The sequence below is a fragment of the Ursus maritimus genome, unplaced genomic scaffold (genome assembly GCF_017311325.1).
Source record: "Ursus maritimus isolate PB19 unplaced genomic scaffold, ASM1731132v1 scaffold_15, whole genome shotgun sequence".
Lineage (NCBI taxonomy): Eukaryota > Metazoa > Chordata > Mammalia > Carnivora > Ursidae > Ursus > Ursus maritimus.
The window spans coordinates 19,593,008-19,609,074 of NW_024423897.1; the positions used below are offsets into that span (position 1 = coordinate 19,593,008).

The 16,067-nt window shown below is 37.5% G+C and overlaps 1 protein-coding gene across 1 annotated transcript in view; it reads left to right on the top strand.

Annotated features, from left to right (window-relative positions):
• FAM114A2 (family with sequence similarity 114 member A2) overlaps window positions 1-15,189 on the top strand; it is a 41,108-nt gene extending 25,919 nt beyond the window's left edge. The window contains 5 exon segments of the mRNA XM_040630383.1: window positions 6,211-6,333; window positions 6,834-6,973; window positions 8,726-8,798; window positions 11,833-11,886; window positions 13,888-15,189. Of these exon segments, the coding sequence (XP_040486317.1) occupies window positions 6,211-6,333; window positions 6,834-6,973; window positions 8,726-8,798; window positions 11,833-11,886; window positions 13,888-13,989 (492 nt within the window). The 3' untranslated portion in view covers window positions 13,990-15,189.
• Window positions 15,190-16,067: the final 878 nt, after the last annotated feature.

A 16,067-nucleotide genomic window follows, 5' to 3' on the forward strand; every position in this document is an offset into this window, starting at 1 on the left:
CCACACACACATACACATACACGCATGCATGTTGTGATGATTATTGGGACTGTTTTGGGGAATTAATTATAAACATGATAGCCTCTTACTCATAAATATTTTAATATGTACCTGCTAAAAATATGGATATTCCCTTAAGTCACCACAGTAGTTACCACCTGCAGTAAACTTAACATTGACACCATATATTTTTTTAAAGATTTTATTAATTAGAGAGCAAGAGAGCGAGAGAGCGAGAGCATGAGCAGGGGAAGTGCCAGAGGGAGAGGGAGAGCAGACTCCCCTCTGAGCAGGGAGCCTGACCCAGGGCTCGATCCCAGGACCCAGAGATCATGATCTGAGCTGTAGGCAGACGCTTAACTGACTGAGGCACCCAGGTGCCCCTGATACCATATTTTTATTTAATCTGTTGTCCACTTGTTCACATTCTGGTTTTGGCAGTTGGCCCAACAATGTCCTTTGTATCAGATTTTTTCCTGTAACATTGGAGCCAGTACATAATTGTGTTTAGTTGTCATGTACTTTCAGTCTCTTTTAATCTGGAGTAGTTCTTCACTTTTCCTTGTCTTTTATGATGAGAAATACAAACTCCTTTCCCCCTGTATAAAAATAGAGTATTCCTCATTTGGGGTATGTCTGGTGTTTTCTCATGGCTAAAGTCAGATTATGTCTTCCCAGGCAAGACACTTCATAAGCGACGTTATATCCTTCCCAGGCTATCACACCTAAGGCACATGATGTCCATCTTCCCCTTATTGTGATGTGTTGCCTGATTTCTCACTGTATGGTTACAGTTTTTTCCCTGTGTTACTAACAAACTTTCTGTGGGGAGACATTTTAAGACCAACCAATATCCTGATCCTCATGATAATTTCCCTCCTAGATTGAGCATCTATCCATGATTCTTGCTGCATCAATGTTTACTGTGATGGTTGCAAAAGGATGATGTGTTTTAACCCCAGGATTTGTTCCACATTATCATTTGGCTCTTGGCATTCTACTATAGTTAAGACCTCTCCCTTCTCCTATTTCTTTCTTTAGTATCTGTTATTTAATATGATCTCATGGGTTTCTGTTTTTTTCCTTTGGTTTGTAATTCATTACTGTTTTTAATTAGTTTGGTATTCAGATTGTCCTTCAAACGGACTCCTTTGTGACATGCCCTTATCATTGTTTGGAGTATTTCCTTATTTTCTGTCATAACAAGATATCATGGACTCACTTTGTACCTTCCATACACCAGTCCTGCAATCAGCCATTTCTTCAAGGAGCCGTAGTTCCTTTTTAGTAGTACAGGCTAAGATGTGGGTGGTAGGTGTGCTCTTCACTGCTGGGGTGTCTTTGCTTCTAGGCCCTGGGGGCAGAGCTAGGAAATGTACTCAGATACACACATCCCTATATTTGTACACGTACACACATACATAAGTTAGAGATCATGAATTCATCCTGGGAACTCCAATTTCAGTCCATCCCTACAGGGTTCTTGCCTTGCCTTTCTTCATGACACATTAGTGTCTCTCTTCTTCCACAGTAAGAACCCCATCTCCCAACATTAGCACATGTCCTTGTTTCCTCAGTTCTGTAATGCATCTGAAATAGTTTCATTGCTTTGCCCATGCTACTGTAAAACCAACCTATGGAAAGAATGTATGATTTATTTGCTTTCCCCCATGTTAATTTAATTTTCGAATATATGGAGTGTTATGTTTCTGAAAGTCAAAACTGTATAATTCCCATCCATTCCATTTTCCCTTCTCTTTTAGGTATTAAACTTTCTTGCTTTCTGGCATGTCCTCCTTGTGTGTCTTTTTTTAGATAAGTAGATATATTTTAAAGATAAGCAGATATGTTTTCTTCTTATACAATAGTTAACATACTGTGTATGTAATAGCATTTTGCTTTATTCACTTAACCTTATGCGTATGTATTTCTATATATGTATCATAAGTTGTTTTTACTTGTTTTTTTAAATGTGTACCTCCCATCCTGAATCTTTTTTTTGTTTTGTTTTAAGACTTATTTATTTGAGAGAGAGAAAGAGATTGTGCACAGAGGGGAGGCGCAGAGGGAGAGAGAGAATCTCAAGCAGACTCCCTGCTGAATGCAGAGCTTGATACAGGGCTGATCCCACGACCTTGAGATCATTACCCGAGCCAAAATCAAGAGTCAGAAGCTTAACCAACTGAGCCACCTGGGTGCGCCACCTTCCATCCTAAATCTTAAATTTCTTCAAGACTGGATCTTTGCTTTATTGGCCCTTAAAATCCCAGATCTACTTACTACTTCTTACTTTGTAGTTGAGCAAGTTGTTTAATCTCTCTGCCTCAGTTCCTCTGGCTGTGAGCTAGGGATGATGTAGAGTTCTTGTGAAGAATTAATGTGTTAATACACACAAAACTTTTATGGAGTCTCTGGCTCATAGTAAGTGATCACCACTGATGGTCCTAGGTATAGAAGCTAGCCCCATGTATTATACATTTAGGTATTTGATAAATATATGTATGTCAAGTAACTTTTATTTTGCTAGGTGCTAGGGAAACAGTAATGAAAAAGACAGAATTTGTGTACTCAAGGAGATCATAATAATAAGTTATTTTAAAAAGGCAAGTAACCCCTTAGCTGTTTGGTAATACTAGTCATTCTCTGAAAGCAGTCTTCATATTGTTTACATTTTGGGTTTTGAGTCATGAGAGGTAGAATAGTTAAAGGTCAGGGCCTGATTTTCCCCCAAGGATTTATATGGGAGACTGTGTCATATAGGGGAAAAGCAATGAAGCAGGAGTCTGAGAACACAGTTCTGATTCTTATTCTGACACATGTGATGTGGGCAAATCCCATTTCTTTTCTAGGCTTCATTTTTTTTCCAACTAATAAAAAATAAGTGGTTGGAGTAGCTAAGCTCAAAGGTCCTTTTTAATTCCTAAATCTCTAGGTCTTTCCAGTGGGAAGTTCCAGACTGAATTCTGGGTGTGAGGCGTGGGTAGCATTGCTGATTTTCAAAAGGTATGATAAGTTACCTTGAGTTGGCACAGTAGTTCATGATGACTTCAATTAATGTATTTATTACAAGAGCTGTCATTTTGAGTATGTACTCTGCCTACTTAAATATCTCCTTCAAGTATACTACTTTTATGATACCGCTTTCTTCTTTTGTGTGGCCTTATCTCTCCATTTTTCTTTCTTATTTTAATCTGAGATAAATCAATCCCTGGTTTTTCTCTCATTTTATCTCTTCAGAGGAATTGCAGAGCATTTCATATATTATTGAGACTGTTAGTCATCTGTTAGGATTCTTTCCAGCCTCATCTCCCACTGTTCTCTTCTCTCAAAATCTCACCACTCCATCCTCATCTTCTACCATGCTTCTCCCATATTGGTCTACCTTCTGTTCCTTCAGTACACCCACCTGATTTCCCTCTGCTTACAACTCTTGTTGTCTAAATATTTGCATGGCTGACTCCTTTTAACCTTCAGATTTCAGTTCAAATTTCACTCCTTGAGACCCCTCCTGACCACCCAAGCCGAGTCTGCCTTCTCATCCAGTCCATACTTTCCATCGCTCCATTTTATTTTCTTCACTCATTTGTTTGTTTGTTTGTTAATTGTCTTTCTGCTCTAGGGTAAAGAAGAGCAGGACCATGGTTTATATTAGTCGCCACTGCATTCTCAGCACCTAGGACAGTGCGTAGTAAATATTTGTAATGGATGAACTAATTAACAAATGCACTGTCTGCTCTGGTCTTACTAGTTGCTTCACAGTTTTCTCAGCACATTTTGAGTTTTCTTGTTTCCAGTCTTTTATATAGTTTTTCTTTTATTTGAGAAGTTAATGCATAGGGAAGTTATAAATCAGAGCCAGGTTGTTCTTGAGGTAATTTTAATGGGAGTTCCTGCATCATAGAAGAAAGAACCTTGAAATGAATGTCTGGGTACATAGGTTCTGCTCTAGCTCATTCATGATGTACCCTTGGGTATAGCCCCATCTGTTGATTTTAAAGGCTCAACCCCAGTGCTATATATGTAATAAAACCTGTGATTCTCATTTCTCAGCTGGAATGACTCTCGTGGTCTTCCCTGAATTCCTATTGCCTACTTACAGCTCTGAGCACATTCTGTCTATATAAAGTTCCTCAAGTGGATTCCTTCATTTAATGACAATAAACCTTTTCTTAGAAGCCAGAACACTCTCAGTTGCAAATGGCAGAAACTCTAGTCAGACTGGCTTAAGAAAAAAGGGGCATTCATTAGCTCAAGAAACTAGAAAATCAAGGGGCAAGACTGGCTTCAGGCATGGCTTTCTACCCAGGAACCCCACCCACCCTCCACCCCAATCCCCATACCAATCTCTTGACTCTGCTTTCTTCTGTTTTGGCTTTATTTTTAGAGAATCTTTTCCACATAGTGGTAGGATGACTACTGGCAACTTCAGGGTGTCTTTTTTTTTTTTTCAGTTGTATAACTCCAACAGAAGGAGGGCTTCCCTTCCCCAATAATTTTATCGGATGTTCTGAGGCTGACGCCTATTGACTTGGGTTGGGGTCACTTTTCCATCCATGAAGTAATTACTGTATGGACAGGGGGTATTAACATTGGTAATTAAACCTGAATTGTTTGCCAACCCTTGAAGCCAGAGGGTGGAAGCAACCCCACCCAAACCACATGAACTGAGAAAAATCTGGAACCTTCCACTAAAAGAAAGGAGATATGGTTGCTGGCTAGGTAAAAACAGTAGGCATCCTTTATAGTGTGCCAGGCACTGGGTGTGCACATCCAAATAAGACAGTCTGTAACTATCCTATAGCACTGTTGTTTATGTAGGAGATAGACACATTTAATTTCAGTATCTTTTGGTAAGTACTAAGTTGAAGGGAGGGTGCTCAGGGGACTGTGGACACACGGAAAAGGGTTGTTTAGGTGCCCAGTCTCCTGGAAGATTTTTGAAAGTTACCTGGAAGAAGCAATGTCTGGGTGGAGGATTGAAAGAAAACTAAAAGCTGCCTTTATTTAGAGAAAAGAAAAGGGTGGGGAAGGGCATTCTAACCTAAGGGAATAGCAAGAATGAAGAATGGGCACATTATAGATTATTATTATAAGATCTTAAAATGGAAATGGTCAGAGATGAAGCTGGAGATATAGGTAGGGTCTAGGTCACGGGTACTTCTTCAGTCATGTCAAAGAACATGATCTGGTTGATGGGGAGCCATTGAAGGGAAGAGGAATGATCAGCCTATAAAATACCATAATATGTATGTCCAGCAAGCAGTTGGAATATGTTGTTTTCAGGAGAGGTCAGTGCTAGAAATAAGGATTTAGGAGTTTGCAGCAGGTAGAGAATACTTAAAATTATAGGAACAAGATGGGTTGAGGGAAGACGGAATAGGGTGAGACAAGTAGAGAGCCAGGCTAGAACTCCAGGTGATGCTGGTGTTTAAGGGGCTGAAAAAGAAGGATCAATACATTCATACAAGAGCCTGAGGAGGAATGCTTATAAGGGTGGAAGCAGAACTGGAAGATGGTGGTATTATAAAAGTCAAAACCAGAAACAACTCAAAGACCCATCATCGGGAGAATGGTAAATTATGGTACATGTATAAAATGAACTACCACACAGCAAGAAATAAGAATGAGCTACTGATACTTGGAATAGCGTGGATAAACCTAACGGTATGTTGGGCATAAGAAGCCAGACACAAATTAGAATGGACTTAAGATTTCATTTGTATGCATCTTAAGGATAGGTAAAATAAATTTACAGTGAGGCAGAAGAATGGTTACCTTTGGGCAAGGGGAACGGTGACTCAGTTTGAGCAGTATTGACTAGGAAGAGGCATGAGGGGACCTTCTATTCTAGGGTGATGGGAATGTTCTCGATCTTGATCTAGGTCGCAGTTACAAAGACATATACACATGTGAACATTTCTTGAATTGTGCTCTGAAGATTTGTGCACTTTATGTAAGTTATACCTCAGTTTTCAAAAAGGCCAAAGGATTAGAGAATTTCAAGAAGGAATGAGTGGACAGTAGTGTTAGGTGTTGTCAAGAGAAGTAGTAAGGTAAGTAGATACGTGTATGATAAATGTATGTTTGGGTGAGAACAAGAATGCTGACTTACATGATGCTAACATGTTCCTGGTAGGTGCACAATGTGTGCAGTCACCTTTTGGTGAGCTGAATTGAATTGTTACGGGCAGTGATCTTTTTCTTATTTAGGCAAGAAATACTGCCTACGAATGGATCAGTACATCTCTGGCCAAGCCATTAGAAGAGAAGGAAGAAGAAGAGAAACAGTTGGAAACAGAAAAAACTGACCAAATCAATAAAAATTCAATAGAGGTACCAAAGCAACTAAACCTTTTTTTCTTTTTTAACAGTGTGGAAATGTGGGTATCATGATGAGGGATGGAGGCACCTTCTGTTTTCTTGCGTCACTACTCGTCATTTCAACCTTATAATCCAAGCTTGTAGCAACCTTGTTCCAGACTGTAGGATGAAAGGAGTGAAGGAAAAGAGACTTAAGGGTTTGTGTGTGTTGTATCATGAGGAAAGTTCCCAGAAGCTACTACAAGCCACTTTTTTTATCTAAATCTTTTGGCCAAAACATAGTCACATGGTCACAACTCGCGTTGGGGGAGCTTCTGTTTTTATAGTTATGAGCCCAGCTGTAAAATGACATCCCTGCTGTGGTAGAAGAAGAGGTTTATTGAAGGGCATCCATTGGTCTCTGCTGTTTTCAAGATACCGAATCCTCCAGTATGAGAGAAGCAAGCTGACATCATTTCCTCTGGCTAAAAAAACCCAAAAAACCAAATGCCTTGTTTTGTTTTTCCCTTCAGGATATCCATGCATTTGCAATCCGGAGCCTAGCAGAACTGACTGCCTGCTCAATTGAACTGTTTCACAAAACAGCAGCTCTGGTTCTGCATGGCCAGAAGCAGGAAGTGACAGCCATAGAAAGGAGCAAAACTCTTTCCCAGTAAGTATAAAGGGAATCCCTGTAAATGCTGCAAACTGCTCAGAGTTTTCTCAGCTACCTTCCAAAGTTTTAAGAAACTTTCCTCTCAACAAGATGCTATTCACAGGTTAGAGGTTTGTTCATTTTGGGTTTTAGTTATTAAGTAGCCAAAGTGGCTATTTCTTTTCATTGAGCCATAAGTCTACATTATAAATGTTTTTATTAACTGGTTGTTTTATTAATTGTTTTTTATTATTGATAATCTGAAAATTAGTTCTCAGGTTATTGGTTTTAATAAAAATAAAATTTTACATGAGTAAAAACAGAATGGTTCTTTTTAAAAAAATTTTAAGAAGATTTTATTTATTTATTTGACGGTGAGAGAGAGAGAAAGTGCATGCATAAATGGGGAGCGTCAGGCAGAGGGAGAGGAAGAAGCAGGCTCTCCACAAACAGGGGGAACATCATACAGAGGGAGAGGGAGAAACAGGCTCCCCGCTTAGCAGGAAGCCTGACATGGGGCTCGATCCCAGGACCCTTGGATCATGGCCTGAGCCGAAGGCAGAGGCTTAACTGATTGAGCCACCCAGGTGCCCCAAAACACAGAATAGTTCTAAGAACCTCAATTCTTAATAATGTTTATATTCATTATTGAGTGCTGATTATATGCTAGGCATCATGCTAAGGGACTTACGTGTATCATTTCTAATTTATACAATAACTCTAAAGGTAAGTGATTAGTCCCACTTTAAAGAAAATGAAGAATACAGACCCAAGAGAAATGAAATAATCTGCCCAGTTTGTGCAGACTGGGATTTAATCCTAGGCCAGGTTAAGTCCCTAAGCCCCCTTTCCCGCCATATTGCTGATTTTGAGTAAGAATTTCAAAAATAATAGAAAGTAGAGAGTCATAAGAGAAAAAAAGATCTGCTTTCTAAATAAATCTAAATAATGAGAATTTTCATGGGAAAAAAAAATGTGTGGGAGTGTCTAGTGTGTTAGGATTGGGAGGGGCCCTTGATGTTTTCCAGACCTCTTCTTTACCCATAACTTCACTGTTCTATAACATCCCGCAGCAGGGGGCTGGTTTTGTCTTCAACATCTTAGGATGAGGGACTCAACTTCACAGTAGCCTGTTTTTTGGAAAAGTGGCTGTTTCCACTTTTCCACGTGTATATCTGTGTTTATATGTACACGTATGCATATATATGTATGTGTACAGTAGGTATATGTGTGTATAAACACACACACATATGTATGGTCTCCCCATTAATTATCAGTAAGTTAGAATCCATGGAAACTGGGCTTTTGCTTGTTTACTGTTAACTCCCCAGCTCTTAGAACAGTACCTGGTACATAGAAGACTTCCAGTAAATATTGTTGAATGATTGAATGCATATTTATTTTAACTACACTTGTGAATGGAATGTAGGATCTTTTCAGTACTACCTTATCTTCTTAAAATGTATGTTAGTTATTTCCTTTGATTTAACTTGAAAATCTAGTACTTTTAGAGGATTTTGCAGAAAAATGTTTTCCCAAGGACTGAACCTCCTCTGCCCGCAGTATGAATGCCTGCTCAAATGGGTCCCCAGATACATCAAGTAGCTGATGAAGGCATATTTACTCCCTTTAAAAAAAGCTTTCTTCTTTCACATTTATTACCAGGAGTGATTTGTTTTCTTATGGTTGTTAAATATGCTTATTTAAAAAAAAAAAGAGAAAGAAAAACAAAAAGAGGAACCCTCCTGACTTTGCTCACTTCTTTCCTAGGATGACAGTTGTGTTGTGTAAAGAGTTGTCTTCTCTGTCTAAAGAGTTTACCATCTGCCTAACAACTGCCGGGGTAAGAATTCTGGCCTTTTATTGGGCTAATATCTGTTCTGTGGGCTTTTTAAAAGCAGCTCTATTAATATAAAGTTTTTGTACCATAAAATTTTCCCATTTCAAGGGTACCATTCAGTGGTTTTTAGTATATTTACAAAGTTGTGCAACTATGACCATAACCTAATTTTAGACGGTTTTCATCATCCCCCAGAAAACCTCATACCATTAGCAGTCACTCCCATTCCCTTCCCCTCCACACTCTCCTAGCGCGAAACAACACTAATCTGCTTTCTGTCTATAGATTTGCCTATTCTGGACATTTCATATATATATGGTGTCATACAACATGTGATATTTTGTGTCTGATTTCTTTCAGTTAGCCTAATGTTTTTGAGATTCATCCACATTGTAGCATGTATCGGTACTTATTTTTGTTACCAAATAATCTTTTATGGACATATACCACATTTTTCTGTTCATCCATTCATAGACATTTGGATTGTTTCCATTTTTCAGCTATAATCAATAATGTTGCTATAAACATGCATTTGTGTTTTCATTTCTCTTGGGTGGATAGGTAGGAGTGGAATTGCTGGGTCATATGGGTAATGTGGGCCATTGAAGAACTGCCAAACTGTTTTACAAAGTGGCTGTACCGTTTTACATTCTTGCCAGCAGTATTTGAAAGTTCCAATTCCTCCACATCCTCCTCAACACTTGCTATTGTCCATTGTTTTTTGTTTTTGTTTTGTTTTGTTTTTAAATGTTAGCCATCCGAGTAGGTGTGAAGTGGGTATCTCATTGCAGCTTTTATTTGCATTTCCCTGATGGTTAATGATGTTGAACTTCTTTTCATGTACTGTTGGCCATTGGTATGTCTTAAAAGAAATGTCTTTCCTAGTTTGCCTACTTTCAAATTGGGTTTTTTTAAAAAAAATTATAAATTGGGTTATTTATTTCATTATCTTTTTGTCATTTATAATTTTAATCATTTGCCTTTTTATTACTTACTATTATTGAGTTGTAAAAATGCTTTATGTATTCTGGGTATAAGTTCATTATCAGATGCATGATATGCATGTATTTTCTCCCAGGCCATGGGTTGTTTTTTTCTTTCTAGATAGTGTCCCTGCACAAAAGTTTTTAATATTGACAAAGTCCAGTTTGTCATTGTTCTCTTTTATCACTGTTCAGTACTTCTGGTATTATATCTAAAGAATCATTGCCTAACCCAAGATCATGAAGATTTACTCCTGTGTTTTCTCCTAAGAGTTTTCTTGTAGCTCTTCCATGTATGTCTATGATCCATTTTGAGTTAATTTTTTATGTAGGGTGTGAGGTGGGGTACACCTTCATTCTTTTGCATGTGGATATCACACTTGCATGTCTCAGCACCATTTGTTGAAAAGTGTTTCCCTATTGAATTGTCTTGGCCCTTTTGTCAAAAACAATTAACCATAGATACACAGGTTTATTTCTGGACTCTCATTTCTATTTTATTGTTTATATGTGCGTGTATCCATATGCCAGTGCCATATTGTCTTGTAGTAAGTTTTGAAATCATGATGAAATCTTCCAACTTCGTTCTTCTTTTTCAAGATCTTTTATCTTTTGGGGGCCCTATGCATTTTCATGTGAATTTTAGGATCAGCTCATGTATGTTTAGCTGATTTTTGCAACTTATTTTTGTTTTCTCATTTTATGAAATTTGCAGTATATTTTGTGCTACTCTTTGGACATGTAGACCTTGATAAAATAAAAACCCTAAAGTTTGGCTCTAGTTTTAAGGAGCAGCGCCTTATTTAGACTGTGACAGTCCTTATACTTTGCACTTGCCAACCAGGAGGAGAGTTGTAATTAAAACAGCTCAAGCTTTTTTTTCTTTTTAAAGGAATTGTAAAAATTTACTGAGGTGTGTAAACTATAGAACATGATCAGAAATCAGTAACCTTGAATTAGGATAAAATCAAGGGCATTTTAAATGAGCAAATAAAAATCACTTTGTAGTAAAACCAAATTCATAGATACAGAGAACAGATTGGTGATTGCCAGGGGGAGTGAAGGGTGGCCTAAACAGGTGAGGGGGATTTAAAGGTATAAACTTTCCGTTATACATAAGTTATGGGGATGTAATGTACAGCGTAGTGATTATAGTTAATAATTCTGTACTGCATCTTCGAAAGTTGCTATAAGAGAGTATATCTTGAAACTTCTCATCACAAGAAAAATTTTTGTAACCATGTATGGTGACACATGTTAACTAGACTTATTATGGTGTTCATTTTGTAGTCTATGTAGATACCAAATCTTGTTGTACACCTGAAACTAGTACGGTGTTGTATGTCAGTTATACCTCAATTTAAAAAAATCACTTTGTAATAAGTATATAAGTGTCAGTGTGGCAGCAAATTCTGGGCCCTTAAACTTATTTAAGAGCGTAGCCCAAATTAACTTTTCTTACTTTAGGAGTTTAGATTATTCCTGTAAGGGATAATCCTGGGATTGTCTTTTTTCCTTAATGCTGTCTTTAAAAGAGCTTCTGGTCTTCCTGAAGCTAATCTTCTGAGGCCAAATCTTTCCATGTGTTTCACATAAAGATACTTTAACCCAGCAAGTGAACTATAAAGTGCTAACACATGGGGGTAATAAATTTCCATGATTTATTTCCATGTTTTTCAGACAGCCTATCTTAAAAACCATTGAGTATTTTGAGCACATGTTCCATATCTGCATATTCTGTTTTAAAATTGTTCTAAAGTTTCTGGTCATATGTATCATTTCTACCCCCTCTTCCAAAATGAAGATACTTTTTAAAGTCAATAAAAAACTACAAAGGAATACACTGTCAATTGGACAGCACAGGAAGATATAAAGAAGGAAATTTAAAGCACTTCCAGAGATGATATTTTGCTCTTTCTCAGTCCAGACTTTTTCTATACTTAAATTATGTATGGGGGTGTGTGTGTGTGTGTTTATGTGTGTGTGTGTCTGTTTCAAAGTGGGATCATACTCTGCCTACTGGTGCTCACTTAACAGTGTGTCTTTTTTTCTAGGTCAAAGAAAAGGCAGACATTCTTAATCCCCTAATCACTGCAGTATTTCTAGAGGTTAGTAGTTAATTGTAAGTCTCTAACTTTAAGGGTATTAGGTATTATTAATAAGCTCTTCTTCAGTCTTTGTTTTTGGCTTTTTTATTTTTTTAATCACATTGGTAGTTTAGCCATACTGATGCAGGTGTGACCAAAATGGTGTGTAGTTGATGCAAATTCCCTATTCATCATTACAGAGCATAATGATGAAGCTGCTATGTAAAGTGCAGACCAGCAGTGGACTGTCAGTAGTTAGTACTATCCACTGGCAGCTGATGGACGATCCTTAGTAATGAAACACCTTCTGGAGACCAGGGGTAAACTTGAAGGGCTGAAAATTACAAACAGGCAAACACTGCTTCTGAAAGGACTGAAGTTTATACAGGGGAGATTTGTTACAAAACAAGACAAAACATTTTGTTGTGTCATTTCCTTGCCAAGAAAATTTTTTTGTCACAGGTACCTGCGTTTACACAGGTCCATTAGATCTAAGGAGGTGGGTGGTTTAAGTCCACGGAAAATGGGGATGTAAGAGGATCACATGATCGATTATATTGCCTCCTTGTGTGACACTTTCTGCATTCCATATTTTAAAAATTCTGTCTTGTCAATTAATGGTGCAAACAATTAGACGTTTGAAGATCTTTTTAAAATATATTTATGTAAGGGGAGATAATTCGTTAGGTTTTATTTTTTTATTATTTTTTTAAGATTTTATTTATTTATTCTACAGAGATAGAGACAGCCAGCGAGAGAGGGAACACAAGCAGGGGGAGTGGGAGAGGAAGAAGCAGGCTTGTAGCGGAGGAGCCTGATGTGGGGCTCGATCCCATAACGCCGGGATCATGCCCTGAGCCGAAGGCAGACGCTTAACCGCTGTGCCACCCAGGCGCCCCAATTCGTTAGGTTTTAAATATGAATTGAAAAAAATTTTTAACAATTGGGCTGTTAATTCTTTAAAAATTATCACCAAGGAACTACCTTTAATTTCTTAACTGCACAGTTTCCCTTGAATATCAGGGTAATTATTCTGAATATTAACACTTAAATAGTGTTTTTAAAACTTTGTGATTAAGTAGATGGCAGAGTGGTATAGGTGAGAAGTTTGTAAACCAGGAGCCTAGTTTTGTCCTGGATCTCCCCTGATTTGCTGTGTGACCTGGACCAGGTGTTTACCTTCTTGACAGTCTCATCTTTAGGTGCAATATAAGAGATTTAACTGGATGATCTCTGAGGTCTCTTTTGGTTGGAAAATTTGGCAGCAAATGTCACATTAAAGTTTAAATAGGAGTACGTGCTATTGATAAATCCAAAAAAGGTAAAGTCACTTAGTAAATTTTCCTTATTGCTATTTGGATTTGGTTGTTCTTGATTACATATTTGGAAGAGTCTTGTCCTTGAAATTATATATTTTTAACTTCATGTAATGAACTCTCTATTATTCTTCTGGACGATCAAAACTTGTTAGCTATGAAGTCTGGAGAACTCTGAGCATATTCCATAAATATGTCTGTTGTACCAGATAGAAATATATCTATGCTTACCACCTTTGAAAGCAGTTTTCTTTGTTCGTATTTATAGTCCCTGTCTTGTATTTACTAATTATATTGAGTCCATGGAAGAAGAGCTGTCATAATGGACTGAAAATCCTATTGGTGTAAGATTCATAGCCTTCTAAAGTCCTTTGAGTAATTGACTAAAATGTTGTGACGGAACCTACCCATTTAGTAGAGGAATAAATAAGCTTCAAATGCCAAATTCAAGCAGTATGTCAAAGAACAGATACCATTTCTGATGGGCAAGTTGGACAAAAATGCTGACATTCATTTTTGGTACTGTCACATCTTGAGAGCTAGATCGTTCTTTCTTCTCTTCACTTTAACTAACATGGTTAGTTTGTGCTTTTGTTTGCCAGGCTACAGATCAGTTAGATTGTACAAGTTAATCTGTTTTTGTTGTCTTTTAGTATATTTTCTCTTTTCAGTGACTGTGATATTTTCTTTTTTTCAATCTTGACAGGCATCAAATAGTGCTTCCTATATTCAGGATGCCTTTCAGCTGCTCTTACCTGTGCTGGAGATCTCTCTCATTGAGAACAAAACCGAACTGCCAGAGGCATGAGCTGCAGGCCCAGGGTCTTTGTCAGAACATTGAAGAACAGAGAAGATTCAGCCCAAAACTTGTGACAGCCAAGAAATGCCACTCTCTTTTAGGTACCCCTGAAGAAGTGAAGGAGAAAGGATTATTTTAGTGTATAAAATTTAGGCAGGAGAGCAGGTTTAAAGGACGTTTGTTACCTTCATTGCTTGGCTGAAATATTCAGGTCTTCACACTGCCCTTCCAAGTTGTTAGAATTATTAAATTATTTGAGAAGAAACTTTTATAGGAAGTTCAAGAATAATAGCTCTAGATAAAGGTTAATGGAGTACTCAGGCAAAAATACTGCTTCTTCTTGGACATGATGCAAAACACTAACAGGTTTGTTATGGTTCTGTGTGATTTTGCAGCCCACTGATATAATTGGTTGTGAAGCAAGAGAGAAACAATTTAGTACTCTAGAATTCCTGTGCTTGATCTATTGATGCCATGCCCTTTCTCCTTTCTATAATAAAATCTGTGGCTTTAAGAAAACAGTATATAGAAACTGTAATGATTACCTAAATTCTTTGGACTTGGTTAGAAAGTTTCGTGTGCTCTTTAATTCTCAGTAGATATTTGGCATGAAGGAGAAACATCTGAAATGTACCCAAAGCCACATGAATTAACTACAGCAAAGTGCCCTTTGGCTTCAAACTGCTCTCCTACCCTAAGGTGACAAGCTTCAACTCAACTGGGTTCCAGACCAACAGGTGCAACTTAGAGAAACAGTTTCAGGTTTGCAGGTATCCCGAGTCTCTCCAGGATGTTTTTCATGCATACCTTACATGCAGGATCAATTCTGTAATAGCCAGCTCCAAAGGAGTATCGAAACTCTTTTAGTCATTTGAATATTGTTGAAGGGGATTATAGAATCCCATAGAAATCATTTATAACAGGATTTAACCTGTAAGACACAGTACAATATGTTTTTCCTTATTCTTTTTTGTTTTGTTTTAATGTATTCCTTAGCATGTTTATAAATATAACTTTTATCCGTTAAATCTTAAGCCTTCTTTTGTTCTCTTCAGCAATGTAAGAGGCTAATAAGGTGTTATCTTCCTAAAAGTTATTTGGTATCCACTCTTTTAAAAAAATTCTCCAACTTTGTGGTTGGAGGTAACTTTTGTGAGCTCTACTGCTCATCTTCTAAAACCTTTAAATAAAATGTAATAATTATGTCAATTGATTCTTTCACTTTCACTTACTTTTCCAAACATAAGCCTAAATATCTTTTTCAGACCAAAGAAATAGCAAAGCAAGGCTCTAACATTGATCTCAACACTATTTCTATGTAATTGCCTTATTTGGGGGTAAGGGACAGTTTGTAAGCAAGGAGGAAATAAATAGATTTGGGCTAAAAAGTTACCTCATTAGCACTAAAATGTCACTCTGCTTATGTTCTGTTCTGATATGATCAGAGAACTTTCAAACATTTCTTTTTTAAGGTAAGTCTCACCCTTCCCAAAGTGAGTAATTCTGAAATTTCGGAAAAAACAATTGGCTGTGGTTACTAAAGCTGGTGTCCCCAGTCCTTATTTGTTGCTTCAAGCCCATTTGCTGTGTCTGATCCTGGTTTAGGAACTACTCACACTGCTGACCACCTGTTCAGACATTTGTACAATGGTGGCTTGCACTTTTTACTTTTCAGTCTAGAAATATAGCTAAGGTTTTTTTTTCAAGAAGAGTGATATAGATATGGGGGACAGAACAGTGATTCTTTTTATGTACCTATCTGGATTGCAGCCCTGAATATGACCAGTTTTAGATTAGATCTTACAAAAGACAGATGTGACTCACTGCCTTTTTTTTCCTTACTTATCCCCCCTCAGCAGCTTCCCCACCCACCCAAATGTCTTTTAATGGATTTAGGAGACCATCAGTGAAACAATGATGAAAGGACCAATTAATTCCGAATAACAATTGCCTACCTTTCACCTAAAATATAATGAAAAAGAATGAAAGTTCCTTGATCTAGTAGAAAGAAAAATAAGAACATAAAAGTTCGTTGGCAGGTGAAAAGGTAAATTCAGGGGATACTTTGGAACTTACTGGATTATGGT